The sequence below is a fragment of the Pseudonaja textilis genome, chromosome 12, assembly GCF_049901715.1.
Source record: "Pseudonaja textilis isolate UNSWEBS1 chromosome 12, rPseTex1.2, whole genome shotgun sequence".
In the NCBI taxonomy this organism is placed as follows: Eukaryota; Metazoa; Chordata; class Lepidosauria; order Squamata; family Elapidae; genus Pseudonaja; species Pseudonaja textilis.
In genome coordinates this window covers 13,711,136-13,735,129 of record NC_142001.1, presented here as the reverse complement: position 1 = coordinate 13,735,129, position 23,994 = coordinate 13,711,136, and the positions used below count along the sequence as shown (strand labels likewise).

Here is a 23,994-nt window from a genome sequence, read left to right as displayed (position 1 = left end):
GGCTTTAATACAGAGTGTTCTCACTATACGTAACATATATACAAGAAAGTGATTCAAGGTCATGAAGATCTCAGATCTTTTATTCCCAAAATTCCAGGTCACATTTTATTCAATGGGTTTATTTCCAAAAAGGAACTGAAAATCAGAAGCTCTGAATGTATCTTATTCCAAAATATGTCCCTTTCATTTATAAACCATGATTGTCGACTTCACAAAGCGAACCATGGGAAAACCATGATCTGGTTGACTGAGAATGTCTACAGATTGACAAAGAGAACTATCTGAGCTCATTTACTTAATCCTGGTAAGTAAATCTTTTTTTTAATTAAAACCATCATACCAATTGATTTTAAAATAATATTGAAAGGAAGGGGAGGAAACTTTGGATAACTCCCTTCTATACATGCAGAAATTGATACATTTGAAACATATGACAATACAGGTTTTTCATATGCCATTATGGGCTAAGTCCATTAAAGTTTCAGTTTATAGCAAATTTAAAAAGTGACAACTTGCACCAATAAGTTCAGCCAAGTGGCAATTCTTTCTCGAAATTACCTTCATTTTTTGTAATAAGGCAATCATAAGAATATGCCACCTTGAGAAATAATTGAAAATCACCATAAAGAATTGTCATAAACAGAAAGTTCCTTTTGGCACTTTCTGGAAAGGAGCAATCAATATTCATGTGCAGATAAGAGCTTTATTTATAAATTATGATAGTACAATGCACTTTATTACTGAAATATTGCCATCAAAATGAAAATTGCTTGCACAGGACAACATTAATAGCCACTTGTATATCGGGTATAATCCAAATTCTGTAATACAGACAAAATTTACTCCAGCTTTTGTCTAACACACTATTGTACATGGAAATTAAATTAATGAACTCTTTGGAAAATGTGAATATTAATAACCCTAGTTTTAATTTTACAATATATCTTATTACCCTTCAGAGAATTTACATGTCTAAAAGTAAAAGTTCTTCCTGGCACTGAAATGCATATAAATCTTAAACACACACACACACACACACACACACACACACAAACACCATAAAGAGGCGGGGAGGAGAAGAAGGTTAAAGCATAATTTTTGTTCTCAGGAATATTTTCCCACCTGGTCACCCAAGTTCGCACTAGCAAAATCCAGCCAAGCTGTGTGATTCATCCTGCAATTTTTTTAAAAAAACAAAAAGATTGCTTTAGCAATAAACTGGCTTATTGTTTTGCAAAATGACAGGAAAAACAAAGACCAGAGAAAGAGAGAAAGAGAGACAAACATTTATGGGATCTCAAAAAATGGGGTGCACTTTTTGCTGCCCAAATAAACCTGCCAGCTGTTGCTTTAAGATTAATCTGAGATCAACCAACACCTGACATTCACTGAGCGCATACAATTTCTAGCTTGCAATAACAGCGAACCAGAATAATATCATCCACGGATAAAATCCATCACTGACCGTGTAGTAGTAAATCCCCCCCCTGCAAGTTTGATAAGATCTTCTACAGAACGAAGTACAAGTCTTAGGAGCGAGGGACCAATTTTTCTGTGTTTTCCGCAGGGAGACAAAGTAAAGGAAACCACAGCAAAATATAAGTGTAATTTCTTTTTCATGTAAATATTTAATTTGATCCAGTGAAACCCAGCTGATATTTCGGGTGTGCAGAAGTTTGGTTTCAAAGATCAGAATGGCATTAGGACATATGGCAAGCATATCCTGCCTAATTCAAAGTGACCATAAACTTATTCTATTCTATTCTATTCTATTCTATTCTATTCTATTCTATTCTATTCTATTCTATTCTATTCTATTCTATTCCTACTCTACTCTACTCTACTCTACTCTACTCTGGCCACTAATTATTTAAAACAAAGATGCAGCTTTGAAAGACATAATACATGTCTGACAAGCGGAGATTAAGTAATAAGAGAATTACTGAGGTTGTACAATTAATGCTCAGTATAAAATTGATCATCACGCTGGAGTGGGTTGATGGACTAAAACAGATTCCACCTCCCCACCCCATACATCCTGGGCCCTCATTTCTCATCCCTTAATCATAACCTGTGTTTTTATTGTATTTTAATATATATATATATATATATATATATATATATATATATATATATATATATATATATATACACACACATACATTTTTATGGCTTTATTATTTTAATGTTGTAAACTGCCCAGAGTCTTCTCAAGCCAAGATGGCTGGCAAATACATTTTAAAAATAATGGAATAAAATAATAAAATAAAATAAGGTTGACCATGCCAGACAAAGTACTTTGAGTCAGTTTTAAGGCATGGAAAAGAATACAGATCTTTGAGTTTTTTTGTCAAAAACGTGCACTCTAAATAACAATGTTATTTACAAATGCTTTAAAAAAAAGAATAAAAGTAGACATTGATCCTACGGTTAAAAACAACATAAATAAGTATTTAGTTTCTTTATTTACTCCAACCAATTTATTGTATTTATAAACAGTAATAAAACATGTTTGGGTTTGCCTTGCTGCATGAAATATATCATGGGAACACTATGAACTTGCGGCAACTTTTTCTGCGTTCCATGACTAATGCTCAACCAATAGAAAATATGACCCAAAGGTGCTTGCTCAAGAGGCAACTAGACTTTCTGGTTTTTCTTTGAAGACGATTCACTTCTCATCCAAGAAGTTTCTTTAGCTCTCTCATCCCAGAAACTGAAGAAGCTTCTTGGATGAGAAGTGAAATGTCTTCAAAGAAAAACCAGAAAGTCCAGTTGCCTCTTGAAAAAGCACTTTTGGGACAACCATGACCTGGATGACTGAGAATTTCCATGATCTGGAAAATATGTCCACTGTTTTAGCCTCCTCTGAGAAGAAAACCATCATGAAAATATCAGCAGGAAGTGGCAGAATCAAGCTAATCGTGGCTAGTGATGAAAGTAAGGCTTATTCGGCTATGAGACCACCAGACCAGCCTAGTAAAATAGGAAGGACAGGGAAATTAATAAATGCAAAGAGAAGTCAATGAATACCACTTTAAAAATAGTGATATGCATGCAGTTAATGCAGTCATTACGACTCTGACATAAGAGCATATTTTACCTTTATTGCTGGTACTATTAATGCTAATATTACTCCTAATGTTCCTATTACTGATGTTACTGCTGATAAAAGTTGTATAGCATATGTAAAGGCCAAACATCACAGTTTGTCAGCCCTTCAAGGAAGTCCAGGGAGGAAGCACAACCCATAAGTAACAACACTATCTTTACTGTAAGGTTACAATAAGAGAATGTTGCAAATCTGCAAACACTTCTTTTAGAGGAATGCCAATAAATGTGACAGCTGTATTTTGAAAAACAAGTGAAGACATCTCCCTCTCTGAAGAAACCAGGAATATTTGTACAAAACTTCACTAAAAGGGAACAATTCTTCCCAGTTTCAGAGAACGAGATTCAATCTGTTGTGTCAATCCAAACCTGTTCAGGAAACTGAGATTTTTGGAGAACTATTTTTCTGTGCTCTTCATCTGGCTTCACTTATACGAGTTGTCATTTTAGTTTATTTCAAAATTTGAAGTTTCTACCAGTTTCACTTCCAGTTGGTTGATTAAAAAAAAAAAAACTGATCAAGGACAAATGGAATGAGGAACTCAGAAGTTTTGGTTGTACATACCCCAAACTCGCTCTTATTTAACTTTTATCATGGCTTAGAATATCTCAGAAAGAATTTGAGAAGCTCGGAGACTTTGTTTTCTTATATTTACATAACCAACTATGTAAGAGTATCAGAGCAGATAAGTAAAGAACAAGAACAAGAACAAATAAGTCAGTTTCTAAGGTCAATAACACCTTTTTACTAGCATCCACAGCCTCCAATGTTCTATTATGGAATAATAACAGTTTTAAGTGCAAGTCTCACATATTTCAAATTCTCAGGTGGCAGCAAAACATTTTCTAGAGCCCAGGAAAAGAATCCAAAGTTGTTTTTTTTTAACATACTCAGCACACCAAACATTCAGAGAATTTAAGGAAGTTTAATCTGCCATAAAGTGCCATTGGATTGCAACCTAGAAATGTCCAAGTAATGCTTTTCTGCTATGACTTTTAGACTTCCCTTTCTTTCCTCTATAGCCAGAGTTCCTTGGGGAGAGCCACAACTGCTTTCAGGCTATGGTGTGCAATGTATTTAATTTCTTTAGAGTGCTGGGATTACAAGTGTTTGAAACAAAATTGGCTCTGGGATCTCACCATGGAACATACTCTAGTGGCCAAAACAACACTGATTTCCTGCCAAAGGTATCAGCAGCAACAAAAAACCGACACCTTATGGAACATGCTTCATCCCATCCCACCTGGTCAGGTTGCAGATCCTGTTAGTTAAAGAACTCTGAATGGTGAGGTCCAGCCTTCTCTGCCATTGCCTCCCACCCTGTGAAATTTTTCCCCCAGTGGTGGGATTCAATTTTTTTTACTACCAGTTCTGTGGTGTGGCTTGGTGGGCGTGGCTTGGTGGGCGTATAATTTGATTTCTTATTGTACCCTATGACTATTGTTAAGTGTTGTACCTGATAATTCTTGACTCCTGATTCTTGAATGTATCTTTTCTTTTATGTACACTGAGAGCATTTGCACCAAGACAAATTCCTTGTGTGTCCAATCACACCTGGCCAATAAAGAATTCTATATTCAAGGTTGACTCAACCTTCCATCCTTCCGAGGTCTGTAAAATGAGGACCCAGATTGTTGGTGGACAATATGCTGACTCTGTAAACTGCTTAGAGAAGGCTGTAAAGTACTGTGATGAAGTATATAAGTGCTATTATGCCAAAAACATACCCTTTTATGAGAAAACCTGGTGCCACCACATAGTGAGAAGCTAACATGTCACATGATTAATGAGGCACAGGTTGAACCATTTAAAGCTCAAGTTGTCTGACTTCAGACAGAAATGTGGGGTGGATTTCCAACCAAAGGGAAAATGGTCCATACTTATAGGAACTCTGTTGACCAACACAATTTAGCTGTCACTCCTGCGATAGATGCCTTCATTTTTATATGCTGCAAAGTTATTAAATGAGAATTAAGAGTCACCATTTTATGACTGCCATTAACAATGCTGATATACTGACAGTTGCTGCCTTGAAGGCAAAGTCTCATCTGATGTCAAAAATGTAGGAACTAGGAAGAGGAAAATTATTAATTTACATTTAAAAAGATTAAAAATGTGAATAAAAATATGTATTTAAAGAGTTCTAGCCCAATGCCGGGCCACTTTGATGGCAGGGATATTTTGGACCAGCAAGTCATTTTGTCGGTGCCAAGGGGTCATTGTAAAAGATGGATAGTTGTTTTAATAGTGCCACATTTGCAGTGAATATCCTTGTCTTTAGGGGGATAAAAAAAAAACCTGTTTTAACATAGTTTTAGCCAAAGTAGTTCAGAGTAGTTAAAAATCTCCAAACTGTCCATTCCTCCTCTAAACCTGCAGGCAAGCCCTGAAGCCCACCAATTATGAAGGCTTTCTAACTTGATGTTTCCAGCTCTTTAATCGTTCTTTTTGAGGTAACAACCTCCCTGGCACATTATAAATGCTCCTTCTTGATTTCAATAGCACAGCATTTTAATATTTTTCAATAGGAAAATACTTTTTCAGTCACAACAAAGTTACAACTTTCAAATTGTCCGGGATGGCAGTTCTCAGAGTGAGGTCTGAATGCGGGTCCTTGATATCCTTTCTGGGGGGTGTGTGGGTGTGTGTGGGGGGGTTGTCAAAGAAGTCAAATATTTTCACATTTCTCTGCTTTAATTTCTATTATAGTACGTATCAGTAGATGTAACCTATGCAATCCAAAACTCTTTTGGGTCCTCCATATGCAGCAACAGAGGTGTGCATTAGAGAGAGAGAGAGAGAGAGCTTTTGTCCACGAATGTATTTAATTGGAGAACGTGATTGATGACACCCAGCCCTGTGAATGTGCTCATCAATTGGAGAATCTGTTTTATGAGACACCCAGGTGGGAGGGGGGGGAACAGGGTCACAGGGGACTGTAAATTACGTGTGCTAGAGTTGGCTATATACAGAGCAGTGCCAGTATGTTGCCTCAATTAAATCCTTCAAGGTTTTTTGAAGTTTGGCTGGAGAAGCATGATTTAATTAGGGTGATTGCTGGAATCCTGACAGTAACATCATCATTGCTAGAAGGGACTGGGGTTTGCTCTTATTTTTTTTACATACAAGTGGCTTGCTCTGGCAGTGTTGGTGGGAATTAGTCTTAGTGGTTCCTTAATTAGTCTATTGTTTGCTATTATCTTGTTTTTCTGAGTTGGTAGCTGTTTGATTGGGATATTGTTTGCTTCTTGATTGTTAGCCTAGTGTTAATCTTGGTGTTATTCTCTGTTGATCTGAGAGTTGATTGCTGGTGGGGGGAGACTTTTGGTCTCTAACCATAAAAAAAAACACACACCCAATGGGTTAGTATTGTGTTTGAACATAGCTAGACAATTGTGCCCATTTTATTTATTTGTTTGTTTGTCAAAAGTATTTGCCACCTGTCTACCCTAGGCGACTTACAATAATAGTATTGTATATTTCTTTTATTGTTTCTTTTATTGTTTCTTTTATTTTTCTTTTATTTTTCTTTTATTTTTCTTATATGTACCCATTTCATGTATTCATAACTATGTATACACTTATACTTATTATCTTGTAAACAATTGACAAATAAATAAAATAAAAATAAATAAATAAAATATGAACACAACTATACAATTGTGGCTATTTATTTCTCCTGTCCCAGAATGTATCCTTGGGAAAGGATGAGAGCAACAGTTACAGTTGCAAATTAGGGTGAAAATAATTGAAGCAATTAGTACTCAGTATTTTCTCCCATCTGCACAGGGAGTATTGTTTCCAACCTTAGATTTAGCCTTTTGGTTTCCATATCAACAGAAATCATACTGGCCATGCATTGATGTTCTGCTTAATCAAACAGGAAATTAGGATTTTTCAAAATCTTTATGTATTTGCTCCCAGGGGAATTTTGAGAACGATCTTCATAAGCTGCTTGGATCTTTACCTTACAAATCTATAAAAGCAAGAACCAGCTGATGTGCTTTTTTGTACCCTGGGGCTTGAGGGGAGGAGGAAAGGAACTGGTTGAATCCATGAATCATTCAAGAAATGTAATAAAGACATACCTGTGTACATCAAAATATTGTATATACAACTTCTTGCACAATATTCAGGCTTGTTAATTGCTTCTGAGCCATAGTGGTGCAACAGTTAGAATGCAGTAATGTAGACTAATTCAGCTCACTGCCAGGAGTTCGATCCTCACCGGCTCAAACAGAAAGAACAATTACAACCAACCTGCCTTCAATCAAGGGCTGCACGAGTCAAAAAGAGGGCTGTGAAAATATTTATAGACCCCTCACATCCTGGACATAAACTGTTTCAATTCCTACCCTCAAAATGACACTATAGAGCACTGCGCACCAGAACAAGTAGACACAAGGACAGTTTTCCCCCGAACGCCATCACTCTGCTAAACAAATGATTCCCTCAACACTGTCCAACTATTTACAAAGTCTGCACTACTATTACTATTAATCTTCTAATCACTCCTTATCACCCATCCCCTCCCACTTGTGACTGTATGACTGTAACTGTTGCTTGTATCCTTACAATTTATACTATTTCCAAGTATAATTTGATTGCTTATTGTATCCTATGACTATTGTTAAGTGTTGTACCTGATAATTCTTGACTCCTGATTCTTGAATGTATCTTTTTTTTATGTACACTGAGAGCATTTGCACCAAGACAAATTCCTTGTGTGTCCAATCACACCTGGCCAATAAAGAATTCTATATTCAAGGTTGACTCAACCTTCCATGTCAATGAAGTCAATGAAGTCAAATATTTTCACATTTCTCTGCTTTAATTTTTATTATAGTACGTATCAATAGATGTAACCTATGCAACCCCAAACTTTTTGGGGTCCGAGGGGGAGAGAGAGAGAGATTAGATAACATAAAGATATATAGATTAGATAGATATGGATAGATCCAGATATATATAAACATATACTTATAGATAGATAGATAGATAGATAGATAGATAGATAGATAGATAGATAGATAGATAGATAGATAGATAGATAGATGTATCTGCACGTAAGAATGCTATTTTATGTGCTTGTGGGCCACATAGGTCTGCATTTATTGCAAACTATCCAGTTTCATCATGAAGTCCCCTTAAAAAACAGAGTTTTCCAGCTGATGGGAGATTATTAAACCCTTTCCTCTTCCTCCCCAGTTTGTCTAAAGCTGCTCCTCCTATTTCTGCCTCCCCTCTCCAGCCAGGACTTCTGACTTCCGCCAGGCTTTCCTCTCTGGCGCCCTATCTTCACAGGCGCTTCCGGGTCCCCCTTGCCCAGCCTTGAGGTGAGGGCAGCGGCCCAACGGGGCGGCTTCGGCGGCTCCGAACATCGCGCGTGCGCTGAGGAGGTGGAAAAAAAAAAAAAACACCAACCGAACATTGTGTATGTTGGAGCGCGCTCCCGCGCCTGCGCCCTAGCGGCCCACTCCCGCAGCCCTGGGCAGAGAGGTATAGGGAGGATGCCTGACTTTTCGCCGCCTCGTTCCCGGCTCGGCGGCGCATGCGCAGAAGCGCCTCCCGAGCGCCCTGACAGCCGGGGCGGGCGAGCCGGGAGCAAGGCGGCTAGCAAAAGGAAGGCGCCGGGCCGGCATGGAGGGCCAGGGGGCCGGAGGGGAAGACCCGCCGGGGAAGGGTACCCCGAGGCGAGGTGGCAGCGGCGGGGGATGTCCCTCGGAGGAGGAGAGTAAGAATAAACCCAAGCTGGTGAGTGCAGAGGGCCGGGAGGGGTGGAGACTCGCTTGCGGGTTCAGACGTTATAGGAGAAGCGGGTCAAGTCTGCCCAGTTGTCCTTTTGCAAGACCTGGCTAGTCCCCCCAACGCTTCCCGGCTTGCATGATCCCAAGGAGATCCTGGTTAAGCCAACCCAGGTTTCAAGGGTTGCAAGGGGCAACCAGAGCTTCCTGGTTGTGTGAACCCAGGGGAACGGTAGCAGAAGGTTCCTAAGGTGCATAATCCAAGGGAAATCCTGTTAAAGCAACCTCAACTTTCTAGTTGCATGAAGCAATCAGGGCTTCCTGGTTGTGTGAACCCAGGAAAATCATGGCAGGAGCCACTTGGGGAAACCCTGGTGAGCCAACCTCAACTTTCTAGTTGCATGAAACAATCAGGGCTTCCTGACTGTGTGAACCCAGGGAGATGGTAGCAGAAGTTACTAAGGTGCATAATCCAAAGGAAACCCTGTTTAAAGCAACCTGAACTTTTTAGTTGCATGAAGCAACCAAGACTTCCTGGTTGTGTGAACCCAAGGAAATGGTAGCAGAAGCCACGAAGATAGACCAAAAGTCTCTTGAGTTTGCTAATCTGTGTTTTGGGCCTTTGATGTAGAGGTCTGTCTGGATAGTTAGGGCGCTCTGTTGCTTGTGCCTGAATGGTAGAATGTGGGGATTATACTAAAACATGGTTTAGTTACAGTTGATTGAATATCACCAATTTAAGCTTATCTGGTCTTCTTTCCTGTTGTTATTCATCCAATAGTCTTCCTAACCTCTGCTTCTCCAGAAAAGTTGAGTTTAAACTTCTGTAATTCCTAGCTCTTTTGGCTGATTCAGTTAGAGAGGGGGCATATATTGTGGAGTAGAGCATGTGTGTTTCACTGTTGTCATTTGTGTGTGTGTATGTGTGTTACAGAGAAGCCTGGGTTGTCCCATGGCCTGGTGCTTGTGTCTTCTGGAAGAGATTTCTCCACTCTAGTGTTCTCCAGATATGTTGCCTCTAACCAGTCGCAGTGAGATCAGAATGATGACACATGTATCGTATGGGGATGAAATTATGTTAATTGCATCACAAGGTCTTGTACACATGTTGCATCATTTGCATGTTGATGTGATCACGTGTGTCACTTCCTTCCTTCTTCCCAATAGATACAAGTGCTGGTATTCTCCAGCTTTTGTGGCCTTCGGCACCTATCCTTCCTGGTCTACAAAAATAGAGAGATTGTCCGACACATCTGGTGGACATCCTGCTTAATTGCCCTGCTATCACTTCTATACTGAAGGCTACTGTAGAAGTGGCCTTCAATAACTGGTGAACAGAAGCAGCAGCTGTGGTAGATGGAACTTTCCATAGCATTGCTGATCAAGCTTTTATTAGTACTTTACACAAAAGCTGGTGATAACAAAGTGTAGTCAAAGGTGTAGCTGCTGAGCTTGCTTCAAAAGTCAAGGTTCTCTGACAGGTGAAAAATGAGCTTTAGATAAGATGTTTTGAACATAACCTGTACTTTGGGAAAATGATCTCTACTTCTTTCACTTAGTTTTGACTTTTCAGAGAAGCTCTAATTCACTTTGTTTTATTATTTCAATAATATCTAGAGGGCGGTAATATATATAGGTTGGGTACCCCGACTTAAGTATGTTGGTTGTCTGGAAAGACATAAGAAATCTTCTGGTCAGATGGCCAGATGAAGTAGGGCTGGGCATTTTCAGTCCAGTTTTAAACCTACTGTTTTAAGCAAGAGTGTAAATGTTTTGAGTTTTAGAAATCTGGCATCTGGCAAGCTGTGCCCAACCCATTCTAACCCTTGCACCCATCTGACTTAATAGTTGCACTGCTGATTTTTACTACTGTGATCTCAGAATCACAAAAGTGATACCTGGGTTTTCCACCCCGTTGCTATTAAAGGGGCACATGTACTTTTTGACAAACTGCGACTTTTTGAGAACAGATTGTGACTTGAACATTTTTTGAATGTTTATCTCTAATGAAGTCTTGAGTAGAGTTGGCAATTTGTCAAGGTATGACCTCAGCAGGCATCGCTATGATAAACAAGTTAGAGGCCAAACAAATTTGGTTGTCTAGCATTTACAGACTTAGAAAAACTCCCCTGGTCCATTTCTTCCCTCCCTACAGTAAAGATCCAAGAATGAACTTCTGTCTGGAAAAGATTGGGTATAAATCCTACTGGAATATTTTGTAGTTTTTTTCCCAAGCGATTGGATGAAATAATAGCAGGGCAATTAAGTCATCTTTCTTTTAAAGGAAGGTTTGAGGTTTCATCATATGCAAGATCTTTAGGGAAAATGAAATTCCTGGTCAATAGCAAGTTGAACTTTTGAGTATTTGTATACATTACCTTAAGCTACAAATGTAACAACAGTGATTCACAATGTATCAACTAAAGCTACAACTTCATTTTCCCTACAAGCAACTTGTAATTAAAACAGCAAAGTAGATAGATGCTTCCTATTTTAAATTACAGGCTATTAAATGCAATGAAAAGTGTAATGACTAAGATGCCCATGTGACATTGTGAACAGCAGGAAATTGTGGGTCCTGATTTCAGCTTTTGAACAGAAAACACAAGGTTAAAAAAAAACCCCTAACTAAATGAATAGAATAGAATTCTTTATTGGCCAAGTGTGATTGGACATACAAAGAATTTGTCTTTGGTGCATAAGTTCTCAGTGTACATCAAAGCTACAAGTGATAAGCCATGCATAAAGTTCATTGATGATATATGATACCCCTTTTATATCTACAGTAGTTTTGTTAACGGAAGACAGCTTTGTCACTACATTGAATAGATACTGGGGCATTGGAGAACAATTAGAAAAAACCCAAAGGCTATACATTTTAGGATTTTTTTGGGTGGGGATAGAACATACCATGCTTGAAGTCATCATTACTGCAGATGACCAGGGTTATAAAATCATTTTATACTATAGAACTTATAACTGGGCAATAGAAGTAAGCAAGAAGTGTTTGCCATTGTTGACTGTTGAGGGAAGGAACATCCTTGGTTACACTTTATGCTTCTGTCATTTACTGAATGAAGGGTGCTTAATTATATACAGTATTGGGCTGGGGAAAAAACAGTTTCGTGGTGCTTTGTAATTTTAATTCTGAGTAGGAATGCGCAAGGTACTTGTTCCAGAATACAGAATATAGGTGTCTTGGAAGTGTTGATGCTTTTCATTTTTTTTTTTTTTTGGCTAAGATACAGAGGTGGTATATTCAGCAGGTTCTGACCAGTTGTGGAGAACTGATAGCGGAAATTTTGGGTCTTTGGAGAACCGGTAAATACCACCTCTGGTTGGCCCTGCCCCCATCTATTCTCTTCCTCCCAAGTCCCAGCTGATCAGCTGGGTCTTCTTTTGTTGCCCTGCACAGGAGAACAGAGCTGGAAAGCAGGTTAGTGGGATGGGGAGGTGAAGGAGATTTTGCACTAACCTTCCCTTGCCATGCTCAACCAAGCCACACCCACCAAGCCACGCCCACAGCACCGGTAGTAAAAATATTTGAATCTCACCATTGCGAAGATAGTCCCTGACTTACTACTATTTATTTACTGTTCAAAGTTACGGCAACACTGAAAAAAGTGACTTAGGACCGGTTCTCATATTTATGGCCCCTACAGATTCCCCATGGTCATGTGATCAAAATCCAGGTGCTTGTCTCATATTTATGATGGGTGCAGCATCCCCGGTGTGTGTGGGGTGTCATGTGATCCCCTTTTGCAACCTTCTGACAAGCAAAATCAACAGGGGAGCTGGATTCGCTTAAGAGCCGTGGCAAGCAAGGTCGTGACATTGGGCCAAACTCGCTTAACAACTTTCTCACTTAGCAGCATAAATGTTGGACTCAGTTCTGGTCGTACGTCAAGGAGTATCTGTATTTAGTGGTAGGATTTCAAGAACTCTCAAGTGGAAGGAATACGTGGGGTCCTGGATGGTCTCTGGGCTTGGTTGGTTTCTTGTAGACACCTCATCACCAAACTAGGTAAATGTCAACTCATAAAACATTCCTATGCCTGTTTTAGTGGTTGCCATGGAGAAGGCGGGGTGGGGGAAGGAAGGGGATCTGGAAGAACAATGCAGCAGTTTGAAAATGAAAGCACGTTCCAACTCTTTATCTTTAAAAGATTATAACTAACCTACCAGAGCTTTTGCCCACGAATGTATTTAATTGGAGAACGTGATTGATGACACCCAGCCCTGTGAATGTGCTCATCAATTGGAGAATCTCTTTTATGAGACACCCAAGTGGGAGGGGGGGAAAAACAGGGTCACAGGGGACTGTAAATTACATGTGCTAGAGGTGGCTTTATACAGAGCAGTGCCAGTATGTTGCCTCAATTAAATCCTTCAAAGTTTTTTGAAGTTTGACTGGAGAAGCATGATTTAATTAGGGTGATTGCTGAAATCCTGACAGTAACATCATCATTGCTAGAAGGGAGTGGGGTTTGCTCTTATTTTTTTTTTACATACAAGTGGCTTGCTCTGGCAGTGTTGGTGGGAATTAGTCTTAGTGGTTCCTTAATTAGTCTATTGTTTGCTATTATCTTGTTTTTCTGAGTTGGTAGTTGTTTGATTGGGATATTGTTTGCTTCTTGATTGTTAGCCTAGTGTTAATCTTGGTGTTATTCTCTGTTGATCTGAGAGTTGATTGCTGGTGGGGGGAGACTTTTGGTCTTTTTGTTTCCTTTTTGGCTTCTTGATTGTCTCTTTTGAATGGCATGTAGTAGTTGTTTATCTCTATGTACCTGTTGTGCCCGTTGATTACTGGGTTTTCCGAGGCAGTAAATTTTGAGCAATAAGCTCTGTTTTTAGAGATGCTATATGGCAAGGGTCTTCAAACTTGGCAAGTGTAAGACTTGTGGACTTCAACTCCTAGAATTCCTGAGCTAGCATGACTGGAGGATGAATTCTGGGAGTTGAAGTCCACAAGTCTTTAAAGCTTTCAAGTTTGAAGACCCCTGCTATATGGTAACAGATAACGCAGTGGTTGTAGGATTCAAGAGGGGTGTGAAAGCCCGAGATCAAAATTTCCATTGATTGAAAAGCAGAGCATACCTAATGAAAAGCCTTCTTTCTTACAGCATGTAAGGATCACAAGTGATATTTAGAGCCAGATACACTTCCTTGAATTAGCCCGTGCAGTGTCTCTCTTAGTCATGTATTTTAATTGTATTTTCTTTGTTGTGTTTCTATGGCTATCAGTTTTGATTGCAGTGTGTTGGATGGGAAAGCTAATTGTAAACAAAGTAGATAATACAGGCTGCATGGAATGAATGATTCAAGTTTTGGGAAAAGGGATGGTCTTGAGTGGCAAGAAAGGGGAGGGATTTGCACACCTAGGTCATGGATTGAGGAACCCTATTTTGATTTTATTTTGTGAGAAAGCTTTGGATTCTTGGCTGTGGTCTTGGATCACATTTTTTTAAAATGAGCATCTGTGGTTCAGTGCTATCAGTGGGAAAGTTTTGCATGTAACTTGATACAAACTCTTAGGATGTAATACAAACAGATGGGCAAGATCGAGAATTACACACATTTCACTAACGTATATTTACTGGTACCACTAAACTGGAGGTAACTACAAAACCTAGGAAACAGTGAGAGGAATTTTCCACCCTTGTTTACAGTGAGGTTTCCTGGACTACGTTGTTCTTTATGAGATAAGCTACCAACAAACTCATGTTCTCTCTTGTTTGATTTTTTTTTTTTAAATGGGACGCATAGGCTCTGACTTAAGATGCTGAGCTGGTCGATCAGAAAAGTCGGCAGTTCGGCGGTTCGAATCCCTAGCGCCGCATAATGGAGCGAGCTCCCGTTACTTGTCCCAGCTTCTGCCAACCTAGCAGTTCAAAAGCACATAAAAATGCAAATAGAAAAATAGGGACAACTTTGATAGGAAGGTAACAGCGTTCTGTGCGCCTTTGGTGTTTAGTCATGCTAGCCACATGACCATGGAGACGTCTTCGGACAGCACTGGCTCTTTGGCTTTGTAATGGAGATGAGCACCACTCCCTAGAGCCAGAAATGATTAGCCCGTATGTGCGAGGGGAACCTTTACCTTTTAATCTTCTTTCCATCCCTTTACAATCTTCCCACAATCAATTACGTAAAGCTACTTATAATCTACATTTGAATTAAAGCAGCCTCCCAGAATAGAGAGATAGGGTATGTTATAGGTCCCCCTTTTTAAGGAGGTCCATCTAGTGGGATTAGGAAGAAGGGCCTTGTCTTTGATGGGCCCATCCCTATTAAACAACATCCCTGCATAAATAAGATGGGCCCCCACTTTGATACTTTTAAAAGACCCCAGGATGATACAGAGCCCCCTCAAATGGTCACTTGATTGTCATCACTAGGATGATGTGAGTTTATTAGTTTTTTCTATTGGGTTTTATCTTTATGAGATAAACTTACCATGAGTGAGTTGGGCAGCCGTATACATTTTTCTTAATAAATAAAGCAACGAACATTTGAGTTTGGTGCCTGTTCATTCTTGGCGGTAGGTGATGGGCCTTGGTGGTTCATCTTCAGCTTCTCTTCCCAGATGCTGTGGAAGAATATTATGCCAGAAATAAGAAAAGTCAGTAGCCTATTTTTTTAAAAAACTACTTTCATCATTATTTATTATCCTTTTAAACTTCCCAATAATTCCATTCCTCCAGCCATGCATACATCAATGGAATAACATAAAACTGTAATGGGAAAATAAACAATAATGCAGAATAGTTCTATAACCTAGATAAAATCCTCAGTAATAATAAATGCAGGACACGACAACAATAGAACTATCAGCCAAATAAACAGTGGCATGCTTACAATCACTGCTGGATGTAGTTTGGTAATTTGCCATATTTTTGATCAGCCTAAAGGTAATCCTCTACTTACAGCCATTCATTGGGGCCCTGCTAGGGAAACTTAGAACTGTGGGCTTGACTGGGAAATTAGGGAGGAAAAAACCCTCATATCTTGGATGAAAGCAGCAGCACAATGCTCACAAAACACTCCCAAGAAAGTTTCATGTATGTCATCATAGAAAGGCAAACTCACCTTGGAAGCATCTTTATTTTTTTTTAAGTTTTGGGTGTGAGCATTGAGAAAGCCAAGCAACTAAATCTTGTTGATTAACAGAGCATTGTTTGTTTAAAACCATGTCAGAAGCACCACAATTAAAATAAGGCAATGCTGTATGACATAACATTTAAAATGCACACCACAAGATTAAAATATGTACAAGTTAAAGGGGTCCTTGGTGCTCTTTGAGCTTGGTTGTTTCCTTGCAGACGTTACATTACCCAAACTAGGTAACTTTCACCAGCACTGTTGATGTTACCTAGTTTGGGTCATGAAACGTCTTCAAGAAAGCAGCCAAGCTCAGAGAGCACCAAGGACCCCTCATGTCAACCCTGAGCTACAAATATTCTCCTTTATAATTTAAGCAGGTCTCGCCCAGAAACTAGCAACTGTGTTTTGTGTTTTGTCATGCTGCCATGAGGTCCTCAAGTGTGCACTGATCAGGGACAGATATAACTATTTGTTGTTGTCTGCATGTCACTACAATTACAAAGGGCGGAAGCCATGGGATAGTATGTTCAGAGTCTCTCTGGATCTTGTTGCATGGACTATTCCATGATTTCCATACTTCCAAGTTCTCCCCAGACCCAGGCGCCAGCTCCTCCCTCAGTTCCCTCCAGTGTTGGTTCTTTGTAGCTGTTCCATAGGTCCTCTCTGCTTTTATATTCTTCAGAGTCTTCTGCCAAGCTAAGGAAGCCTTTCCTAGATTTTAGTCTCTGATGAACCAGTTGTAGGCCATAGACATATTGATTTTATAGCACCAAGATTTTGAAATGTTCTAAACTGGTTTTCCAAGAGTTGGACTTTGGCGTTTTAATAACTGAATTCATTTCAGTTTATAAATGCAAGAAATATGCTTCAGGAGAAAGTTTGTCATATTTATTTTTGGCCATGTAACTGAGGAAGTTGTCTTGGCAACTGCCTTGCACATAATTTAGTGGGGTGGTAATTCAATAAACTAATTTTCTAAGTTTGGCAATCTTTTAACCTGTCACTTTGCACAGATATAGCTCAGATACGAGTGGGAAGCTATTTCTTGCTTCCTTCTTCCTCTGTTGGTTTCCACATGGATAGCACATATCTTAGGCACAACCATCATCTTGGGAAGAGACACAAAATGACCACACAACTTCAGATCTACCAATTATTTTGGAACAAAAAGCAGCTATTAGCACCTTCTTTAAAAATAAAAAGATGAGCTTACTATCTCTCCAAAATAATTGGACACTTTTTTGAACATACATCCCAATTTAATTTTGCAATGTCCAGAATTTATTATCTTCACAGTGATCTTCTCTGCTTACAGTTGAGTAATTTGTTGTTAACCTAGTTCTAATCCTACCTTTTTGTCTCAAACATTAATAATTATTTTCTGCAGCAGATCTTGGGCCAGTATATGATGACAGTATAAATCAGTCTCCCTATAGGTCAGCATGCTTTGGTTCAAAAAGAAAAATGGTATGTATTTGCCATTAGTAATTCTTTCAAGCAAGTTCTTTTTTGCCCTTTCTCCAGTTTCCAGTTTCTCAACAGTTCTAGAATAGCTGTTTAATTCCTTTGGAATTAAACAGGGCTTAAAGCAAAGTATGTGTTGGAGAAGGATAGGCAGAGCCTGGGGGAGGAGTCAAGAGAGTAACCAGCCTGGAGTTGTTACTTTCCCACAAACGGTTGAACTCTTCAATTTTGTTAACTTTAATCTAGTGCTGATTTAGTGCTGACCATTAGTTGATATACAGATTCTTGCGTAAAAACTTGAGCAATAAATCAATTTAACTGGAACTCAAGTATGTGTGATTCTGATTTTTTGTGCCTGACAATATATTCAATAAACTCAATAACTCAGTTGACTCATCCATTCAGCGTTAGATTCAAGTTCTGGTTCAACATTGCGTAGCTTCCGGCTAGTCATGCTTTCTCAGTCCAACCAACCTCACAAGATTATACTATAGGGATGCCACGAGGAAAGGTAGAATGTGCATTCAGCGAGGGAATAAAATGCGTATATTTCAGTCAAAATCAAACAGATTTATCAGATCTGTAGGTCTAAATCAGGGGTGTCCAACCTTGGTACTGTTAAGCCTGGAGGACTTCAACTCCCAGAATTCCCCAGCCAGCAAAGCTGGCTGGGGAATTCTGGGAATTGAAGTCCTCCAGGCTTAATGTTACCAAGGTTGGACACCCCTGGTCTAAATCCTTTCCCAGCACAGGAATGAAAGCAATGTGCTTGTAATACATGCCTTGAATTCCCCTGTGTTGACTTTGGTATGACAACTTCCCCAAGGAAAACATCTAAAGGATTATTAGTCATAGTTTTATTGCTTGGATGCTGTTTATGTGGCCTCCTTTAAATATTCTTTATCTTGGTTTGGAAATTTATGCATGCATTTGTCTCCAGATTTCGGTTTACAGCTTCAGTTTGATAAATAGTCACATGGCAAATAGGTATATAGAGTGAGTGTGGAAGTTTTTCAGTAAATCGCTTGTGGTTAATTCTGTTGATTTAAAACTTACGCATTTCCCCTTATGCTCCTCTTTTTCTCAACACATTAGTGGCATTATTTCTGAACATATTTATAGAATTATATAATAATTGAAGGTTTCATGCTGGAAATACATTGTAATGTGGCTCACATTGGTAGTATGGCTTCACAGATAAGGTGGAAGTGTCAGAAGTCCCCTTTGACTTCAGAGCTTTTAGGGATATTGCACAATTAAGCATTTTCTAATTCCAAATAATGGTTGACTGACGCAGCACTAGGCAGTGTATTTGCGCATTAAATAGCACTTGTTATTGAGCTCTATGCTTCTGACAGATATTATTTTCATTTTCTTGTTTTGATGTGCAAACATTTGAGAAATAAAACCACTGATTGGGGACATCAGCTTTGGTTATGTCATTCATTAACAGATGAGTAGACACACCTCTGTTTACACCTGTGTAGTTGAATCGTCAAGTTATTTTTATGCTCGGTAATTAATCTCGAAAACAGCATGGAACACGGTCTGTACCAAAATATTATTTAGGAATTCATTTATTCAGGTTTTTATGCTGAATGCTCAGTTCAGTTTACATTTTAAAACGGCCAAAAAAAAAAAAAAAAGTAATATCTACAAATACAGTAAATTAAGATCACATTAATGATCTTGAAATGCCTAGCTAAACTTGCCTTTTAAAAGCAGAGAAAGTGTGGGTGAGATTAGGCTGACTTGAGTGTGCCAAAACTGCAAAGAGACTTTAAACCTAATAAACCTTCAAAATGGAAAGTGAATGTGTTGATCAGAGCAACATATTGAAGAAACAAATAGGACATTGAAAGATGCCTCAAGGCCCCATAAGTGCTATTTCACTGAACAATTCATCATGACTGTGATGTGAGGATTGGAGATATTTTATTCTAAATTATGGGATTTCTGACATGCAGCATCTCTGTTGTTCTGATAAGATTGAGAAACTAAGGAACAAGGGAACTGAAACTGGCACCCACCTAAAATAGGGGAAAGTTTGATGAATTACACAAGATCTCAGTTTAGAATAGTTTAGAATAGCAAAGTTTTCATGATTCCACAATGTCAACATAATTTCCGCACCTTTCATTTCTCTCCCTCTCACATGAATAACATTGTGTTGAAAATAATCAATTGAGAGGCTTTATAGTGCTAACTTTCTAAAGGCAATGTATGGAGTTTACCAATAATGAATGTAGTGTCTGGATAAAAGAGTTCATATTGCTAATAGTCATTATTTTGTCTTGTACATAAACCATAATCATGATTCAACATTGTGTTATTAGCCAAGAATTACTCTGCAAGATCTTTTTTCTACTCTGGGTCTTTCAGGGAGATTTGTTTGTAAATACAATTGTTTCATTTTACCAAATTCCTGTGTTGTTTGCATGCCAATAATTGTAGCCAATAATAAATTGTAGCCAACAGTAAATTGTAGCCAATTGCTAAATAAAATTGGTTTGGTTTGCTACTTATTTGGTGAACTGGGCATTGCTTTAAAATTTCCAAACCTGGCCATTTTAAGACTTGTATGAATGCATGTGATGTAGATCTGTATTTCCAGTGAAAATTTCTCAATATATTTTTGGAAATTTATGTATTACAAAATAACAGTGCAGTAAAGCACATAAAACTACAGGCTTATGGACTTAAGTAGATATTCAAACAAATTAGAATGTCCCGTGTTATATATCTTGAGCTCTGTAACACTAACAATTGATTTACTTCAGTGATATTCTGAAAAGATAATGAATTGAGTCAGAGCATAAAATACAGTATTTGAGAGCCAAGTTCACACAACATAATAATCCATGGTTTGTTAACGATTTAACAGACTAATTAGCTGGGCCATTGCAGTATACTAACTGTAAATATAGTTATACTAACTATAAATCTATATTGATTCAGGCAATGGATAGGCCACTGTTAAAAAGACAGCATTATGCCTTACTCAGTACCCAATCTTGAAGTAGTATAATAAAAATGTTTTATACTGAAGTTTAAAAAGCACAGAAGAAATAATTCACCTCCTACTGTTCTGTCTGTAAGAAACCAACTACCGCTGACCTCAATAAAAGCATTAATAGTGATCCAAATTTGTTATTCCATATTTCATTTTTGATTGGTTATATAGTGGCTCATGTTCACTCGAGAGCCTATTGGAAAAGCAACAAAAATGTGAGATGATTCTGGATAGAAATAACTTCAAGGATCCAGTGAGATGGAGGGTAATTCTGCTTGCTTATTAGATTACACACACACACACACACACACACGCACACGCACACACTTCCTTTGGCAGGTTTTGGAATTTGATGTGTAAGCCTGCTATTTAGTTTGCTTCGTACTCAAAATTGTTTAAAATAAAGTAGACCAAAGTTGCTTCTTGAAATGTTTCAGCAAAAGAGCAGTAAAAGTGGAAAATATTTGAAGAGATTGAACCAATATAAAGTTTAAGTTGCCTCAGTATAAAATTGCTTTTTCTGACAATTGTTTCCTAGTAATGAATATAGCTTGTAGCTTAATACAGTCCTATTCCTTGCCACGGAATAAGAATTGAAGCATTCAAGAGCCAGATCTACAGATAGTCCTTGACTTTTGAGGAGGTTCATTTAGTGACCTGTTAAAGTTACAGTGGCTCAGTGGTAGGACGCTGAGCTTGTCGATCAGAAAAGTCGGCAGTTCGGCAGTTTGAATCCCTAGCGCCACATAATGGAGTGAGCTCCCGTGACTTGTCCCAGCTTCTGCCAACCTAGCAGTTCGAAAGCAGGTGAAAAATGCAAGTGGAAAAATAGGGATCCCTTTGGTGGGAAAGTAACAGCCTTCCATGCACCTTCAGCATTTAGCCATGCCGGCCACATGACCACGGAGACGTCTTCAGATAGCGCTGGCTCTTTGGTTTTGTTACAGAGATGAGGACCGCCCCCTAGAGCCGGAAACGACTAGCACATATGTGCGAGGGGAACCTTTACCTTAAAGTTACTATGGCACTACAAAAATGACTGATGACCATTTTTCAGAATACAACCAATGGTGGTCATGTGATCAAAATTCATGTGCTTGGCAACCGACTCATTCTTACAACAGGTTGCAAGGTGTCCCAGGATCATATGGTCACAATTTGTGACCTTCTGACAAGTGAAGTCAACGGAGAGGCCAGATTCTCTTAACATCCATGTTACTAACTTAACCATTCACTTACCAACTGTGGCAGGTTGTAAAACGGGGCAAGTCTCCCTTAGCAACATAAATTTGGGTCTCAGTTGTTTCTGTAAGGCAAGGACTACCTCTAAGTGAGTTTTGGTTTGATTAGTTAGTGTCTTAGTCTACTTTGCAGTGCTCAGATGAGTCATAAATATAGAAATTAATGGAGTTGAATCTACTCTTGACAGGCAGCTGGTCTGCTCCTGCATTTATATATTTATTTATCCACCTATTCCCTTGGATGCTGCTTCAAGCATTAAAGCAATTGTATTTAGGTTTTAAACGATAGCATAGAAATAATAAAAAAGCACAATAATCTCGAACACGTAAGTAATTTTAGGTGGTTTCCAAAAGAGAGCTTAAAACAACCTGATGAAAGGATAAGAAAAAAATGGCAATGATAAATACCAAGCTAAAGGTGAGGAAACTTACTTAAAGGCCAAAATACATTATTGGGGATTAGATCATCTCAAGTTGTCCTTGAAAGAACTGGCTTTTGAAAGCGTAAGTAATCCACAAGTGATTACTACATGTAGTAATCGAATGGCATCACATGCTAGATTACTAAAGAATAGAAATTTGTGCTCCAGATGCTTAACAGAGGTTGCACGTCGTATCTTTTCCCCACAAGCATAAGGTCTTGAATTTCTCCCTTCCTCAAATTTGTGATGAAAAAAAAAAAAATGATCTACCCATTATTCTTGGTCAATTAACCCAAATATGGCCGCTAGTAGCAATGTATGGGATTAGCTAATAATCACCAGGGAATTTTACTTGTTTAACACCATCAAAACTAAAATTCAACATGCCATTTTTATTTGTTTATTTCCTCTTTGTAGAAGATTATTGTCTGTACTACACCACACGATGCGTTCCTCATGTGAATGACAATATTACTGGGTACTGAATGAGCAAAATTGCAATTGATACTGGAAAGAAAGAAAGAAAAGAAAAGAAAAGAAAAGAAAAGAAAGAAAGAAAGAAAGAAAGAAAGAAAGAAAGAAAGAAAGAAAGAAAGAAAGAAAGAAAGAAAGAGAAAGATAGATAAAAATACCATGGTTAAAATCTTTTCTACTTTATTAGGAATCTCCAAATTATGTTTATTCTTCAAGGAAAACAAAGATTCATACAAAATCATTTCAGCATTAGTAACAGACAAAAGTGGCTATTTGTACTACATTGTGCACAAGGGAAAACATTTAACTGATTAAATCAGGAAAAGAAAAATTAGGCTGCTTTCAGGAATGTTTCTCTCTAAGGCTTTCAGTAACATGGCAAAATGCCTGCAGACTGTGGCAGACCTTGTATAGTCCTTCTGTATGTGTGTCTGAATGTGTGTGTGTGAGTCATTGTTGATTCCTGACGATTTCCTGGACTTAGTTCCTGTAGTTTTCTCGGCAGGTTTTCGGAAGTGTTTGCCATTGCTTCCTCTTTAGGGCTGGGAGAGATTGATTGGCCCAAAGTCACCCAGTTGGCTTCATGCCTAAAGCAGGACTAGAACTGACGGTCTCCAAAATTTCTAGCCTGGTACCTTAACCAGCATGCCAACTTGACATTCTTAGACTTCTTTCTTATGCAGAAATATTTAAAAAAAACTAGCTTGATACCTGTGCTTCGCTACGAAACTGTGTGGTCAGACTTAGTTTTTGGAGAGGAAAATAAGGGGAAAAAAATCTGCCTCTGTCTACCTGCATCCATCAGTATTCATCTAGCTAGCATCCTGTCAGTGTGTGAGAGAGTTGAGGAGTATTTGGAAACCGAAACAGTATTTGCTGCCTGAGAAAGAGGGAGACAGCAAGGAGTTTGGGTGTGGCTTAGCTCAACTGTTCTGTACTAAAGCTGCTTGCTGCTGTGAAACTGAAACCGAAACTCCTCTCCTCTGCTTGCGTTTTGCATTTGGAAGAGATTTCTTTTCGGATAGGAAGGGGGAGTAGAACTCCTTAGCATTAGAGCGTGTTAATACTAATAATATACAAAATACTAATGCTGTGATGGTCATTTCGAAAAATCCTTTCTTAGTGAGCACCTAGAAGCCAAGAGGAACATTATGTGCCAAATTTCAAGTTTGTAGGCTTTACGGTTCTGGAGATTTTGTGATTTTGTGAGGGGTATTTATATATAGAAGAAGATTGAAATTGTCTCTTCTTTGATGGCAATTTTTTGGGGGAGAATTAATGGAAACAATAGACCTCGGAAGCCCTTATAAATTATGCTGAGGAAAAGATTGTCCTGAAGAAAATCTTATCTACAGCCTGTGGTCTCTTCAGCACTGACATGGACTCGAATGGCACATTATCAATGAAACATGCTTAAGAA

General features: G+C 38.6%; 1 protein-coding gene across 3 annotated transcripts in view; it reads left to right on the top strand.

Annotated features, from left to right (window-relative positions):
• The first annotated feature begins 8,649 nt into the window (after window positions 1-8,649).
• The window catches only part of DIAPH2 (diaphanous related formin 2), a 262,348-nt gene continuing 247,003 nt past the window's right edge, over window positions 8,650-23,994 (top strand). For 2 of the 3 annotated variants that reach the window (XM_087941081.1, XM_087941079.1), the window contains exon 1: window positions 8,650-8,866. In XM_087941081.1, coding sequence (XP_087797207.1) covers window positions 8,753-8,866 — 114 coding nt within the window. In that variant the 5' untranslated portion in view covers window positions 8,650-8,752. The remainder of the gene's footprint in view (window positions 8,867-23,994) is intronic. The other variant, XM_087941082.1, reaches the window with a different exon arrangement.